Source organism: Geotrypetes seraphini, chromosome 3 (genome assembly GCF_902459505.1).
Source record: "Geotrypetes seraphini chromosome 3, aGeoSer1.1, whole genome shotgun sequence".
NCBI classification, from domain to species: domain Eukaryota; kingdom Metazoa; phylum Chordata; class Amphibia; order Gymnophiona; family Dermophiidae; genus Geotrypetes; species Geotrypetes seraphini.
Window position 1 is genome coordinate 389,906,467 of NC_047086.1, and position 16,752 is coordinate 389,923,218.

General features: G+C 37.9%; 1 protein-coding gene across 5 annotated transcripts in view; it reads right to left on the reverse strand.

The window, feature by feature from the left end:
• The window catches only part of MTA3 (metastasis associated 1 family member 3), a 459,795-nt gene that overhangs the window by 132,966 nt on the left and 310,077 nt on the right, over positions 1–16,752 (reverse strand). For all 5 annotated transcript variants that reach the window (XR_004538871.1, XM_033939005.1, XM_033939006.1 and 2 more), the window contains exon 14: positions 14,552–14,774. Coding sequence is in view for 4 of the 5 variants with exons in the window: in XM_033939005.1 (XP_033794896.1) it covers positions 14,552–14,774 (223 nt within the window). In the remaining variant the exon portion in view is untranslated. The remainder of the gene's footprint in view (positions 1–14,551; positions 14,775–16,752) is intronic.

The window sequence follows — 16,752 nt, forward strand, 5'->3', positions numbered from 1 at the left end:
AATTTAAAAATTTAAATTGAATCAGGTTGGGCAGACTGGATGGACCATTCTGGTCTTTATCTGCCGTCATCTACTATGTTACTATGTAATTTCCCCAAGCCATCTCAATAATGGCTTAAGGACTTTTGTTATCAAAACCTTTTTAAAACCCTGCTTTTACCATATTCTGTGGCAATGAATTCTAGAGTTTAATTATGTGTTGAGTGAAAAAATATTTTCTATAATTTGTTTTAATTTACTTAGTAGCTTCATTGCATGCCCGTTAGCTCTAGTATTTTTGGAAAGAGTAAACAAGCGATTCCCATACTCTTTCCACTAGACTCAGTATTTTATAGACTTCTTATCATATCTCCCGCGCCATCTCTTCTCCAAGCTGAAGAGCCCTAGCTACTTTAGCTTTTCCTCATAGGGAAGTCCCATTGCTTTGATCATTTTTTCACTCTTCTCTGTACCTTTTCTAATTCCGCTATATCTTTTTTTGAGATACAGTGACCGGAATTGCACACAGTATTTGAGGTGTGGCCAAACCATACAGCACTACAAGGGCATTTTTATCTTTGTTTTCCATTTCTGATAATTCTTAACTTTTTATTTGATTTCTTAGCTTCTGACACACACTGAGCTGAGGGTCTCAACCACTGTTCCCTCTAAGCTGTGCGCGCGCACACAACTTGTCGAACCCGCGCACACAAATTAAAATAGCACGCAGAAAAAGATAAATTTTTGCATAAAATGATTTTCACTGCTAAAATGAAATTTTGCAGAAGACCAGCTGTTCCAATTTCCCATTTATCCCATTTATTTCTTTATTTAGTTTTTATATTACCAAGCATAAACATCTTGTACAGAAAAGTATGATCAAAAATCAAATTAACTTAAATTTTTCAAAATTGAAAAACACAGTTAAACTAAAGAATAAAAGTACATCATAGAAACTCATTTGATCACACACTAGTCCTCAATAATTGGATCCAAGATTTAAAGAGTAGAGCATTCAAGAAAATTTGTCAAAGAAAGCCATATGTCTACTGTAGTACAAAGAGTTAAACTTCCTTAGGCGCAGCTATTCCTTTCTCAAGACGTTTCATTGAGAGAAAAGTTATCAAATGAGATGGCTTTGTAAAGATATACTTCAAAGAACAGTATCTAACTACATATTTACATGGATATCTCAAAAAGAAAATACCCCCTATTTGGGTCACTCCAGGTTTCAAGATTAAGAATTCTCTTCTTCTTTTTTGAGTCTCTCTAGAAACATCGGGAAATATATTAATATGATGTCCCAAGAAGTCCTTGGACCTATTTTTAAAGAAAAGTTTTAATATCCAATCTTTGTCTGCAGCCAAAGCCACAGACAACAAGAGAGTGGCTGGAACAGCCAATTCTCTATCCGATTGTTCCAATATTGCGGAAATGTCCAATGGTCTTTCCCAAGATTCCTCAACTTTTACTTCTTTGACTTGAGATTTAACAGGAAGATAATATACCCTTGTAAGAGGAGGTAAAGAGCTTTCAGGAATTTCCAATATTTCCATAAAGTAACGTTTTACCATTTCTCGGGGGGAGATTGATAATATCTTAGGAAAATTTATAATTTTCAAATTGTTAACTCGAGCATTGTTCTCCAGAGCTTCCAATTTCCTCCTGAGGATTATATTATCTTTAACCAGTAACTCTTGATTATATTTTGCTGTTGTTAGCTCTTTAGTTGAGTTTTGTGACTCTATTTTTAACTGAGATATATCTTGTTTTATCAATTTTATTTCTCCTTTCTGTTCTTTATCACATTTATTGAAGCGCTATAATATAAATTTTAAGTCATTCACGTGATTCCATTATCTTTGGCAGTTGAACTTGACATGTCACGTGCCCCATAAGGCCATAGCCTATGGCCAATAGGATATGAAACACTTCCGATTCTTTGACTTCCTGAAGTTCCGCCAAATTATTTCGTGGAATCGTAGTGTGCAGCGTGGTACTGCGGTTGTATAACTGTATTCGTTTATTAAATTGAAACCAGATATAACTCTTAAAATGTCTAAACCGCGAATGGTGAAAAGTGTAAAACGCAAGAGAGCTGCAACAGCTTTTAGGTCTGAATGGCTTGAAGAAAATGTTGAAACGGAGACACCGGAATTAAAAAATACAATGCGTGTTCGATTGTGTGAAATATGACGAAGACGAAGGAGTTGTGTGTTGTTATTGTCAAGATGCCAAAACAACTGGAAAATTCTCTACTGGAAAAATATGGGATGATGTTTGAAAACTGGACTTTCTGAAATGCCATCTATCAAGTAAATCTTATACCGACCGTATTAGGAAACTCAGAAGTAAAAATCCAAATTTAAGAGGGGGACTGGTTAACATGTTGCTTGAAAGCCCAACCAAAAAAGAAAACAGGCAAATTAGTAATGAACGGAAGCGTTCCAGTCCTGATGAAATTAAGGTTCTTGTCGACAGTGTTGTGCTGGCCATTAAGATGAATATCTCAATGCTCTCTGTTCAAGATATCAATGAGCACATGGCGAAGTATGTTAGTATACCTGATAACTGGAGAAGCAAAAACTATGCGTTTGAATTTCTTGGAATTATCAGTGGCATCGTGCAAGATGATCGTATGACAGACATTAAATTAGCAACGTATCATATGTTAACTGTTGATGAAAGCACAGACATTTCTGTCAACAAGTACTTAATACTCTACTTTAAGTATCAGCCAGTCAATTCAAATGAGTATAGGACATCATTTGGTGGGATGCTACAGTTGGAAGCATGTGATGCTACAACAATAGTAACAGCAATTAGGGAATTCTATAGGAAACACGAACTTGACCTGAATAAAATGGTTATGTTCACCTCTGATGGTGCCTCTGTTATGTTGGGCAAAATAGATGGTGTTGCAGCACAGCTGAGAAAAGACATTCCACATTTAGTGCAGCAACATTGTGTTGCACATTGGGAAGATTTGGGACTTTCTGATTCATGGAAAGAAGTAAAATTGATGAAAGAAGTAGAAACTAATGAGAACTGTGTACACGGTGTTTTGTCGGTCTTCTACTAAACGATGCAAATTTCAAGAAATAGCAGATGCATCTGAATGTGAATCAATTGCTTTCAGACCTCTGAATGAAGTGCGCTGGTTATCCAGACACTTTGCACTTATAGCAATTATTCGAAATTATGATCCCCTGTTAAAATATTTTGAAGAAGACAAAGATAATGATCCTATTGCAAAGTACTGCTATAAGAAGCTGAACAGTGAACAATTTCATATTACACTTGAAGTTTTGAATGATGTCTTATCAGAACTGGCTTCCTTAACCATGGCATTTCAAAAACGTGGTTTGACACCATTGGAAGCTTATCATCTTGCACAGGGTAAATTGAACAAACTTCGAACGCAATACTCAGGCGACAAGGTTAAGTGGAGTGATAAAGTCAATAGTCTTCTTGACAACAGAATGAGGTTCGGAGAAAAAGTTTCAGTGGATACTAATTCCATATTAACTTTCATCAACATCCTATGTTTGCATCTGGGTGAAAGATTTCCTGAAAATGAAGTTGAGGAATGGTCTGCTTTTGACTGTACAGCAATATCACAACGCGACTTTGACTTCGGAAATGGACATATCAGATCTCTTTGTTTAAAGTATAAACAATTTCTTCCAGAGGAAAGTGTTATTATTCAGCAATACAATGACTTTAAATTCCTTGTTGCAGAAAAAATAAAAAAGCAATCTGATAAACAGCTTTCCAGATATGACGAAATTTGCATTTCAGAATGATCAATTTGCAGATTTAGCAAAATTGATGGACATTGGTGCCACATTCTTAGCATCTAGTTCAGATTATGAGCGTGGTTTTAGTCTAATGAACAATTTGAAGACTAAACAAAGGAATCATTTACATTTAGAGCATTTGGAAATGCTGATGCGTGTTAAGAGTCACCTTCAAGATGGAGGCTCAACAGATCTTGACAGAATTTATTCAGACTGGATAAATATGAAAGATCGCAGGGAAAAACTTTGAAAACTAAATTGCTGTTATTTTCTAAATTTTAAGTATAAAGTAAATGATACCTTATTTATAGGTTGTGCTCAATGAAACATTTCAATGAAACATAATTTATGTTTATTGAAATGAGACTTTATGTTATATAAAGTGTAACTAACATAAAGTGTAACTAAAATTACATTGTGTTTTCGTTAATTCATACTAAACTCAAAGACCTGCCCATAAATGCCCATAACTGAACTCGGGCAATCATTTTTATAGCACACACAAATTTTGTTTTTCTTTAAAATGTGCACAGATGAAATTTTTTGCGCACACAGCCTATGAAAAATTAGAGGGAACATTAGTCTCAACATGTCCTACTCGTTGATTCCTAGATTCTTTTCCTGTGCAGTGACTCCTAATGTGGAACCCTGCATCACATAGCTATAGTTCAGGTTTCTCTTTCCCACATGCATCACTTTGCACTTGCTCACATTAAACATCTGCCATTTTGATGTCCAGTCTCCCAGTTTCACACGGTCCTCTTGCAATTTTCCATAATCCTCTTGTGATTAACAACTTTGAACAAATTTGTGACATTAGAAAATTTTATTACCTTACTAGTTATTCCCATCTCTAGATCGTTAATATGTTAAAAAGCAGCAGTCCCAGCACAGAACCCTAGGGAACCCCACTATTTACCCTTCTCCATCGAGAATATTGACCATTTAAAGCTATTCTCTGTTTTCTATCTTTTAACCAGTTCTTAATCTATAATAGGACATTACTTCCTACCCTATGACTTTCTAATTTTCTCAGAAGTCTTTCATGATGTACTTTGTCAAATGCCTTTTGAAAATCCAGATAAATATCGAGCAGCTCACCTTTATCCACGTATTTGTTCACCCCTTCAAAGAAATGTAGAAGATTGTTGAGGCAAGATTTCCCTTGACTAAATCCATGTTGGCTTTGTCTCATTAATCCATGCTTATGTATGTGTTCTGCCATTTTGTTCTTTATAATAGTCTCTATCATTTTGCCCGGCACCATCATCAGATTCTCTGGTTTATAATTCCCCAGATCACCTCTGAAATCCTTTTCAAAAATCAGAATTATGTTGGTCATCCTCCAAGTCTTCTGGTACCATGCTGGATTTTAATGATAAATTATAAATGATTAACTCTGAAAGTTCATTTTTCAATTCTATTAGCACTCTGGGATGTATACCATCTGGTCCAGGTGATTTGCTACTCTTTAATTTGTCAAATTGACCTATTACATCTTCCAGTGTTACAGAGATTTGTTTCAGTTTCTCTGGCTCATCAGCATTGAATGCCATTTCTGGCACTGGTATCTCTCTCACATCCCCCTCAGTGCAGACTGAAGCAAAGAATTTAATCTCTCTGCTATGGCCTTGAGCACCCCTTTTACCCCTCAGTCATCTAGTGGTCCAACTGATTTTTTCCCAGCTTCTTGCTTTTAATATACTTTAAAAAGTGTTTACAATGTGATTTTGCTTCCAGAACAATATTCCTTACAAAATCTTTCTTTGCCTTCCTTATCATCACCATGCATTTGACTTGCCATTCTTTGTGTTGTTTACAATTATTTTCAGTCTGAGCCTTCTTCCACTTTCTGAAGGATTCTCTTCTAGCTCTAATAGCTTCTTTTCACTTCACTCATTAACCAGGCCGGCTGCCGTTTGGTCTTCCTTCCTCCTTTTTTAAAAGTGCCAATAATCTTTTCTATTTGTGTTATGTGCCCATATGCTTGTTTTTAATCTTACATATACAATGTTCATTTAATTTTTTTTAAATAAATATCATTGTTGAATATCATTGTTGGAAGTTATCCTGAATGTTTTGTGTAATTTGAGTGGTTATTAATTTTAGTTTCTTTTGTTCTTTGACTTTTTTATATCATTCTTTTTTTTTCATTTTATTATCATTGTTATCAATCTGTTATCTATTTCATAGAGTGCCCCTGATACAGCCATGTCAGGTATTTTATGAGAACTTTCATAAGCAGTATATAAAAATAAAATTTTAAAAAATAATAATTATAAACAATTCTTCATAGTCCATCAAAACATCCCTGGAATTCACTGGAATAAGGTTCTTCATTGAGGAAAAGTCCTCACAAACAATTTCACAAAAAAGTGAAAAAGATGAGAAGTCTCACATAAACATTTAAAATGAATATTCAATACATTAAACTGCCATATCTGTCTAGCTCCAACATGTTTCACCCTCCATAGGCTTCTTCATGGAACATCATATTAAAACAAAACAAACAAATATAATCTAGAGCAGTGGTTCCCAAGCCTGTCCTGGAGGACCACCAGGCCAATCGGCTAGCCTGAAAACCCAACTGGCCTGGGGTCCTCCAGGACAGGGTTGGGAACCACTGATCTAGAGCAATAGTACATGAAAACATTAATCCAATTGTTATACTATTATTACAAACTTATAAAAACTTGCAATGTTCCAAAGTAGCACTGCTCATTCCATGCAACTGATTCAATATAGCAAAACTCCAAAAAAGATACCAATCCAAGAGTGCTTAATAGAGAATGACACGGTGGCTGTTACCCGCAGCTAGCCACGGGTAACCCGCCAAATCAGTGGGGGAAAAAGTGTGTTCACCATGGCTACGGGGACAAGGCCATTCACCACCCTGTGGAGCAGTGAATGGCCTTGACCCCGCAGTTAAGGGAGGGAACACGCGCGCTCCCTCCTTCCTTACTGCTGCCCTCCTTACTGCCACAGAGTCTAAACATCTGCCTACTTCCTCCCTGCCCCTTACCTTCGTGGCCGGCGATTTCTAAATTGCTTTCCTACAGAGCAGCCCGAGCGTTGAAGCTGCGTGTGGTTGCCGTAAAGGTCACCTCTGACGCAACCGGAAGTTACATCAGACGACCTTTCCAGCAGCCATATGCAACTTCAACGCTCCAGCTGCTCTGTAGGAAAGCAATTTAGAAATCGCCGGCCGAAGGTAAGGGGCAGGGAGGTTTGTCGGCACAGTTGTGCGCTGCAAGCAGGAAACACTCCTTCTGCCTGTCGGACTGGAGCCTGTTGTCCGGGGAGGGGGGGGAAGGTGCAGGTGCATGGCAAAAGCGGCTAAGAGGTGTTCTTGCTGCGGGGGGAGGGGGGGTGAAAATGCCACAAAGGTAAGGGGCAGGAGGGAGAAAGATGGGATGGAAAGGAACAGACGCTGAAGGGAAATGGGGAAGAGAGATTGGGAGAAGACACTGAAAGGACATGGGGAAGACAGTGGGGATAAGACGCTGAAGGAAAATGGGGAAGAGAGATTGGGGAGAAGACGCTGAAAGGACATGGGGAAGACAGTGAGGAGAAGACGCTGAAAGGACATGGGGAAGAGAGAGTGGGGGAAGACAGAGTGAGGAGAAGACACTGAAGGAAAATGGGGAAGACAGAGTGGGGAGAAGACGCTGAAAGGACATGGGGAAGACAGTGAGGAGAAGACGCTGAAAGGACATGGGGAAGAGAGAGTGGGGGAAGACAGAGTGAGGAGAAGATGCTGAAGGGAAATGGGGAACAGAGAGTGGGTAGAAGACGCTGAAGAGAAATGGAGAACATATAGTGGGGAGAAGATGCTGGCAGGGAAGAAGACAGAGATGACAGACTATGGGGAGAGCGGAGGGAAGATGGGCCAGACCAATTTTTTTATGGGGGGGAGGGGAAGGGAGAGGCACAGTAACAGAGCAAATGGAAGATGCAGAGAGAAGAGAGACAGTGGATGGAAGGAATTGAATGAGAAGATGAGGAAAGCAGAAACCAGACAACAAAGGTAGAAAAAAAAATTCTACTGGCATTGCATCAATGTTCACGCATTTCCGGTGCCCTCCATCTGCAGCCCCAAGATTAGTGTGCTACAGTTTAAAGTTTGTGACATACTGCTATAAACCAATTATCTGTAGAGCAATTTATCTTGTAATTCCCAACGGGATCCCATTTCACCTAAGGCTTCGTCAGGGGATTGCGAAGTGCTGTATTTCACCTAAACATTTCACAGCACAAAGAGAATCCAGTGAAACTTTAAGTGGATTTGCATTATTGAACATTGTTCTGTAATCTATTGAAACAAGGAATCAGTCTGTCCTACTCAACATTGGAAAAAGAAGGGTCATGTGGTACAAGATTTAAAATTGTGTGTTCTGGAACAGCTTCCTTGTAGAGGAGGGGTTTGGATAAACTTTTATTATAGCTTTTTATTTATACGTGGGGAAACCTTGATTCCTTTGGGGTTAAATGCAGAGACTGAATGGCTTATTTTTATAGGCATATCCAGGTGTGGTGTTTTTTAACTTTTATGTAGGGGTTTGGCGCACATGCATCAGCACATTATTTGGTGCACTTGTGTGAATTGTAAGTATGCATGTGCCAGTGTCTTTTGGATTTTTGTTATTTTGTTTGGAACACATACATTGGCATGGTATTTTGGCACCCTTTGTGGCTTAGAAGAGTTGAATGCTCATGCAGCAGTATCTTTTCTGGAGTCCTACCATATTTCCTCAATTGTAGGATGACATTTGCCGCTTTGCAACATTTTAAGTTTTTATAAATTTGTAATGAAAATATAATGATTGGATTGATGTTTTTATGTACTGTTGTTTTGGATTATATTTGTTTTGCTTAGTATGGTGCTCCCTGAAGAGGCCTATAGAGGGTTGGAGAAGAGTTAATATGGCAATTTGATGTGCTGAATATTCATTTTAAATGTTTATGTGAGACTTCCCATTTTTTTCCGCTTTTTTGTGAAATTGTTTGTGAGGATTTTTCTTTGCTGGAGAACCTTATTATTCTCAGAAAATTCTGTAGGTATGGATATTTTGGTGGATTAATAAAGAGAAGTTAATTTTTTTCAAAAAAAAAAAAAAAGTATTTTTAAAGGAGTATAGTAAGAATACCACTCTTTTCTGGGACATCATTTGAGCCTGTTTGAGTTTGTAGCTTCTCTCTATATTTTTTTAACCAGATTACTGTATACTTGGCCTTTTAAACTAAATTAAGCCTTAATTAATTAATGACTGCATCATCTTTATAAAAATAAAGCTCGACTCGGTTTACAGCATTTGATGTAAAGAGAAAAAACAAAAAAAGGCAAGGTTTACAATTTGGTAAATTACCAGGTTTTTAGATTTTTGCAAAAGATTTGAAGGGAATCCAGTTCTCTCAGCCACAGAGGGATATTATTCCATAATTCAGTTAAATTGAAGGAGAGGGACTTCCCCAATTTACTAGTGGAAACTATGCAATCAAAGTGGTATTAAATTGAAGATATTTATGGATTCATATTCTTTGTGTTCTTCTGCATTTGTTATTCTACTGCCTCTATTGTACTCATCTCTTTCAAGCATTTTCATTTGTGGATATCTTGAAACCCAGACTAGCTAGGTTGAGAACAAATTTCATTAAAAAAAATAAAGAGAATATAAAACTAACCAAATAAATAAATAAAATATATGAACTTCACTTAAACTTCCTTTCCAAACAAATTTTTCAAAAAGATCCAGTCCTTGAATGTGATCAATTCAAATAACTTCAATAAATAAATTATTGATGGAAAGAAAAGCCTCAAAGCCACATTGAGCCTCTACATTATCTGTGCTCAAGGTATAATGGCAATTCCCTCATCAGCAAAGACTTTCAAATATGTCTCCATAATGGATTTCAATAAAACATAATAATATATTATTTTTAACTTATTTGAAATCCTTTTAGTTGAGAGATAATCAGGAGCAGAGAATGGTCCCACTGATGGCAGCCAGCATTTCGTTTTTACGCTCTGAGGGTGTTTCAGGACTCAACTCAATTAAGAGCGGTGGAACGGACTATGCTCGCTCTTAATTGTGCTTGGTCCTGAAATACCCTGTCATCATTTCCAGCTGAGATGTTGCAACCAAGAAAGCTAACTAATTACAAATCCATAGAACACCAAATGAAATGAAACTTCTCAAATGTATTCTATACAAAGGTCTTCTGACCAGATTCACACAGAATTGTAGTGAAATACACTTCAGACAACCCCACCTCCTATATTACTAGACAGATTCAGAGGTTCCATAGACCTCTTCTAAAAATGCAATGAAAACAAATCCATAAGCCAAACAACAAGCTCTTTTGAAATTAATTACAAGGAATCTCAGAAAAAAAAATTTTCCTAGCAATATACAGAAGTTATAATGGGCTACTTGTACAAGCACAACTCACCCCAGTGCTGAAGAGGGTATAAAATGAGAAAGGATTTCTCCCACATATGGTAAAAATGCCCAGTGATCAAACAAATTATACAAGCCTAATAATTATATTCACAAGACTAAATTTTTACTTAGATCTCAAATTATCTTTTTTTTATCTGACAAATTTATCTTTCTTTTTTAAACAGACAGTTTTTTCCAGCACACTTGACACTGACCTCTGTTGACCTATGGCATCATAAATCTTGGTTCACAACTATCTCCACATTTTCTCCCCATTTTATTTATATATATATATATATATATATATATGAAATGGGGAGAATATTCCCTCCCAACTCATTTAACCCAGTCATGGCAGCAGAAGTCTTTTAGTTGAAGCCCATTAAGGCTCCTTATAGAACTATGACACCATGGACCCTTCACTCAGCCACTACGAGGGTAATTCTGTAATTGGGCATCTCACAGATGATTATTCTATAAAGCAATGTATCGCAAACTGTATGCTATGGCACACTAGTGTGCCCTGGAGGATTCCAGGTGTGCCCCAAGATGCCGGCGAGGAGGAGAGGTGTCTGATGACTGCTTATAGGATGTGCCTCTCGTGGCGAGAGGCATGTCCTGTAATCAGTCAGCCTCTCGTGTCAAGAGGCACATCCTGTAATCAGTCAGCCTGTGCCTGCACCTCTCCTCCTCGCCGGTGTCACTGTTCCTTCTCCTCACCTCTTCTTTGGCAGCACTCCCACCGGCGGTAACAGGAGGCTCAGGGCCGCGGCTGGAGGATATCTGCGCATGCACGTGACATCATCGCATCGATGTCTGTGCATTTCCCGGTGCCTTCCAGCTGCAACCCCGAGATAGAGTGCCAGCAGATTAATAAGTTTGCAACGCACTGCTATAAAGGAACATAGGTGCCTTTATCCCTTTATAAAATACTGGTATAACTGTGAAAAAACACGCCATAATGCTGGTGTGCATGTACCTAAATCCCATTAATACTTGTGTAACGACTTATAGTATTTTATAAGTTATGTGCCGAAGGCGGTATTATAAACCATTACAAACGTACCAATGCCTATTAACGTACGTGTTTTTCAGATCACTACATTCTTCACTGAGTTCCTTGTTGGTAGAATTTCCACTATTAAATAAATCTGATTAATGAAATGGCATTCAATGTAGCTGGAGCTAAATTTGGAATAAGCTCACAGTAGATCTTAAAGAAGCAGAAACCTTATATCAGTTTCAGAAGGGTTTGAAATGCTTTTTTATTATTATCAAATTTTCAGCTGACTGAAAGATGCTGTTTCTAATTCTTGCTAAATTCTTTTAATTTTTTTTTGTGTGTATGTTATGCACACCATCTTGAATAGACCCTTTTGGTTCAAGAACAGAGTAGATACATTTTTACTAAATAAAGAAATGTTCTACTCAGACTCTACCTACAGTACCTGTAAAATCATGCTTATAAGATACATGTGTATTTACAGAGTATTGCTAAGGCAGAATTTTATCATATACATGTATACGTGTACACATAAGGGGGCCTATATCCCATTATTCCAACAAGGCAACCAGGTCATTTCCTAGCCAAAAAAACTGTCAAGCTTCATTATCAGTGGGAATAGTCCTAAATCAAAAGTACTGTATATAATATGAGAAAGATATCAATCTCTGAATTTAGGAGTATTACACATAGCAACTATTTGTATTTATCCTGGTTATTCCAGCTTCATGTGCTACGTTATTCGCATTGCGCTGTGAAGGTATCATAGGGTATACAAAATTTGAACTGTATGATATTATATAATTATGACATTAAGAGGGAAGTTATCAAATGGTTTTATTGCATCAAATGGGACCTTGTGCTAAAATAGCATGACAGTAGCCCACATTGATAACAATCCAAACTTACATATTTTTCTGGCATGCAAGGATGATTTTTGAGTTGGTAAAAGATGAAGGCAGTTGCACCTCAAAACTGGTTAAGCAGAGGCATGTAAACAATTATTTTTAATGGTGTGTCTCTTTGGTTTCAGCTTTACTTGGAATGTTGCTGCTATCTGGGCTTTTGCCAGTTACTTTTGACTTGGATTGGCCTCCATGAAGATGGGATACTGGGCTAGATGGACCATTGGTCTGACCCAGTAAGGCATGTTCTTACTTATCAGTGTGGAGGTTACACCTTTGAAAGTGAGTATTGCTATTTATTATTGTTGATGATCTCTTTTAGATCGACAGGTTAGAGGGGAAGGTGAAGGAAAAGTTCAGCAGAATAATGCCAAAAAATTGGCAACAATATATTATTTAAGAGGAATTATTTGCACGACCAACAACTAGCACAATTTATCATTGAACATGTAATATTTTATAATTTGAGGGTGAATAAGATGAGATTGGGCATTATCTTGGAACCCAGTTTTTATAAATTAAGAGTTTTCATTGGTCAAAATATATCTATTGGTTTATATAAAATTTTTGAGTCCTAGTCATCTGTAGCCATGTACTTATAACTTTACAGTGATAAAAAGTATAAGATGATGATAAAGATCCTTTGGCTTATCTAGGAAGTTACCTAAATACTGAGAACAATAATTTCCTTGGTAAGTCTATATTTTATAAGCAAAAGAATTAATATTAGTTTTATAATATGATTTTCCCAGAGTGAATAATATAGATACTTAGCTCTGTGGTTTAATTGCATTTTTAAAATATAAGTCTTACAGTTTTAATTATTTCTATAACATTTTGTTTCAGTCTTGAATATTAAACACTAACCTTGAAGCGACCTGTTAGTGAAATATATCTTGGGTTTATTTGTGCAATCGCTGCTGAAAATAAGTCTTGGTTTTTTTTGTGAGCACTTTTTTTTTTGCAGTTTGACATGTGCATTTCATAATCAAATAAAGGTATTACAAAAAAATAGCATATAACCTCTGCAGAGAACCTGTTAGAAATTGAGATAAAAATCACTCTTACGGCTTAATCTGGAAAAGTATTGTCACACAGATAAAAATGGAAAACACTGTTATAAATAAAGTTCTTCACATTACAAAATACCCCAACTTACATGAATATCTTTGGTTTCATTTTCACTACAGTTTAAGATAATTTGCAAATAGAGATGTTGCTTCTTGGCCCAGAATAATGTTTTCATATGCATATGTTATAAGATATATAAAACTTTAAACTCTGACTAGCAGGCATGCAGTCTACTAAAATCTAATATTTCTAAGTAACCCCTGGCAAGTTCCCCGTTCTCTCTCTCAATACACACACACATAAAAGAAAGCTCCCTGGACCATTTTCCTAAAGGACTCCCACAAAAAATAAAACCCTTCCCACAGATCATCCCTTCCAACAGGAACCCCATCCCATCACTCCCTTAAAAACACTCCCATTCCCCACAGAAAATCCTGAACAGAAGCCACCCCTCATCCCCTGAAGCTCATCTGGAGATTTCCACTGTAGTCCCTATCCACTCCTGGAATATTAGCTGCCAAGTTCAAAATGGCATCTATGACCCCCTAGTGGTAGTTTTGTAATACTACCACTAAATACCATTCTGCCATATAAACTGACTGGGGGTGGGGGGAGATTGGATTGCACTGATAGCTTAGCAGCATTTAACGGCACTTCTCAGGTGGCGTTAAGTACAACTGCACTATTGGTAGTCCTGACAGATAGTGTGTGGTAATAACCTGGGTGCTATCAGTAACTGCCACACCCCATCTTCACCCATGACCCCTCCATATTTTACTTCTACCATGCTGGCTGGTTTTAGCATGATCCCCCAGTAATATTCTTAATAGCTGATTAGCACAGTTTAGTAAATATCCACTAAAATGTTAATTACACCAACCTTACAAATAAATGTATGGGGGGGGTTGTTTGATTTTCTTTTTTTACAAAAAAGTGGGAACTTTACCACATTAAGTTCTTTTATAGAAATATATACAAAATATTTACTTTTCTGAGACTTGTATTCAAGTTTCCCACAATACTGCTTTGTTATTTGTGTAATTTATATATGCTGGTGTTACAATATTTGAGGAGTGCAACTATGAAGAAGTTATTATATATAACTGAAAATTTTAAGAACTAGCTTTTATTTTCACACTAATAGGATTTGTTTTTCTGGGTACAAGCGCTACCACCTTAAATTTGTGGTTTCATACAATTGACATGATCAAACACATAATTTAAAAAAATATGAATTTTAAAGAAAAGCCTATGAACACAAACTGTTTATTGCAAACAAAACAGAAAAAATAAAATCACAGAGAATGTTTCAAACACAGCACATAAAAAGCTAAGAATGTAAAAACATCTTACATTCTGCCCTAATGGCAGCACAGTTAATAGGGACAAAGGGTCGTCTTGCTGCCTGCCGTAACCGCAGTGTATTTTTGCAGACTTGTCGTGCAAGTTTGGTCAGGCACGTTGTCTGAAGGAAAAAAGCTTGTCGTGTCTTTACTGCAGATTTTGGACTGCCAGTGTTACGAATTGGCATTGCTTGTGAAGCCTGACGTGATATGTGACTTCTTATGCTGGAATCCTGAAAAAAATAAAACCACCATAGAGAAACTACTTAAACACTGTAATAAATATAGCCTGGCAACTACTTCTTGATAAAAGCAACCTATCTAATAAAGGGTCATGTTTACTAAAGTTAAGTGTGACTTAAATCTTGTATGGCCCATGAACAGCACTTAGCATGCATTAAGCTTTAGTAAACATGGGCCAAAGATACTTTAATGAAAGCCTAAACTACTTACAGTACATATTAAGGGTAATTTTGGACAGATTTTTCTGGCATTTAAAGTTATGTTTTACATGCTGAAACAGGCTCATATAAAAACTAGGCACACCAAACATTACACTTACTTTAATGTGACTTGTACATATGCTTATGGTACCATGAGGCTATTTTATCAAGGCATATGGGGCCTATGTTGTTACCTGTGCTCCCTCTATAGCTACATTATATAAGATTTACTTTGGAAAAGACTTATTTGTATTCAGCGCCAAGGTCTGAAGAAGAATCTTAGGAATCGTTCTTTAGATACACATTTTTTTTTTCATTTGGACAGGATATGAGTCTGTTCTACAAGATTTTGGTCTTTGGATTTATTCATTAGAGCCGTATCAATTGACAATGACATATTCTTTAATCAACTAACATTTTTGAATGCTCATATCTAATTTGGGGAATCAGTTAGAAACTACTCTATATTGGACCCTATGGTATAATCCTCATTTTAAAATAGACAAGAAGGTGATTAGCTGGAACATTTGGCAACAGTGTGGCCTTTGGTCTCTCTCTCAAATTATGATTTAAGAGGATCTTTTCACTTTCCCCATTCTACAAGAATGATATCATTTTATGGCCAACCAATTTTTCTGGTGGCTTCATTTATGTCAGGCAGTATTGGGCAGAGGGATAGATTTTCATTATTTGTCAGAAGCTGGCCTGAGTCAGACCCTCCTGAATAGGGCTACCCAGTCTCATGCTGCTTCAGTTATACAGAAATAGCAAGGATCAAAGGAATGTCCCACATAGTGCACAGCGAAAAAAACAGTGGAACACGTAGATGATCAGGATTCAGATATAATTTTAATACACTGTAGAAAACAGCAAAGTTCAAGGAAATCCAATATAAACATAAAGGGCTGGATTCTGTATAGGAACCCTGGTCTCAGAAGCCGCCTAAGTGGCTTTTGAGAATCGCACACGGGCATCCTATATAGCATCGCCTAAGCCCGCCTAACATCACGATTTTCTAACCGGAGTCTATGTCATAGGCGCCGGTTAGAGAATCGGGTTGCTGTTGAGCTTATAGCATCAAGGGAATCTCCCTGCCACAATCAATTTAGTGGCTGCGGCAGGGAAGCACCCTCCCCCCCGGCAAAGGCTACCGGCAGGAGGGATCCTCAGTCCCCTCTGCCGGAACCCCTGAAGCCACTCCCCCAGTCCCTCCTTCCGAAAACCCCCACCCCTCAGATACATCCCCCGGCAGGAGGGATGCCCAATCCCTCCTGCTGCCACCCCTAAGACATCCCCTGGCAGGAGGGATGCCTACTCCCTCCTGCCGGAACCCCCCAAAGATCATTGGCAGGAGGGATATCCACTCCCTCCTGCCAGAACACCTCCTCCACCACCAAAGATGCCTAGACCTTCCTGTTGGAACCCTCCCCCCTCAACCCACCTCCAAGCCCAACCAGATCCCACCAATACCTTTTTTAGTGGGCATCCCTTCTGCTGGTCATCCTTGTGGGGGAACGGACGGGTTCTCTGCCATAGCTGCTAAACTGATCGCGGCCAGGAGATTTCCTAGCCGCAATGAGTTCAGCGGCCGCGTCTATTTGAAATGTAGGCCAGCAATTTTTCAGGCGCCTGTCATAGCCCTAGGGAGATGCCTTGGGTCGCCTAAGGACACTTCTGGGCGAAACCTCACCTACACCTAGCCTTGGGTGAGCTTAGGCCGGCCTACGCGCCTCCCTAGGCTTGCGAAGACACCTACAATGTAGTCAGC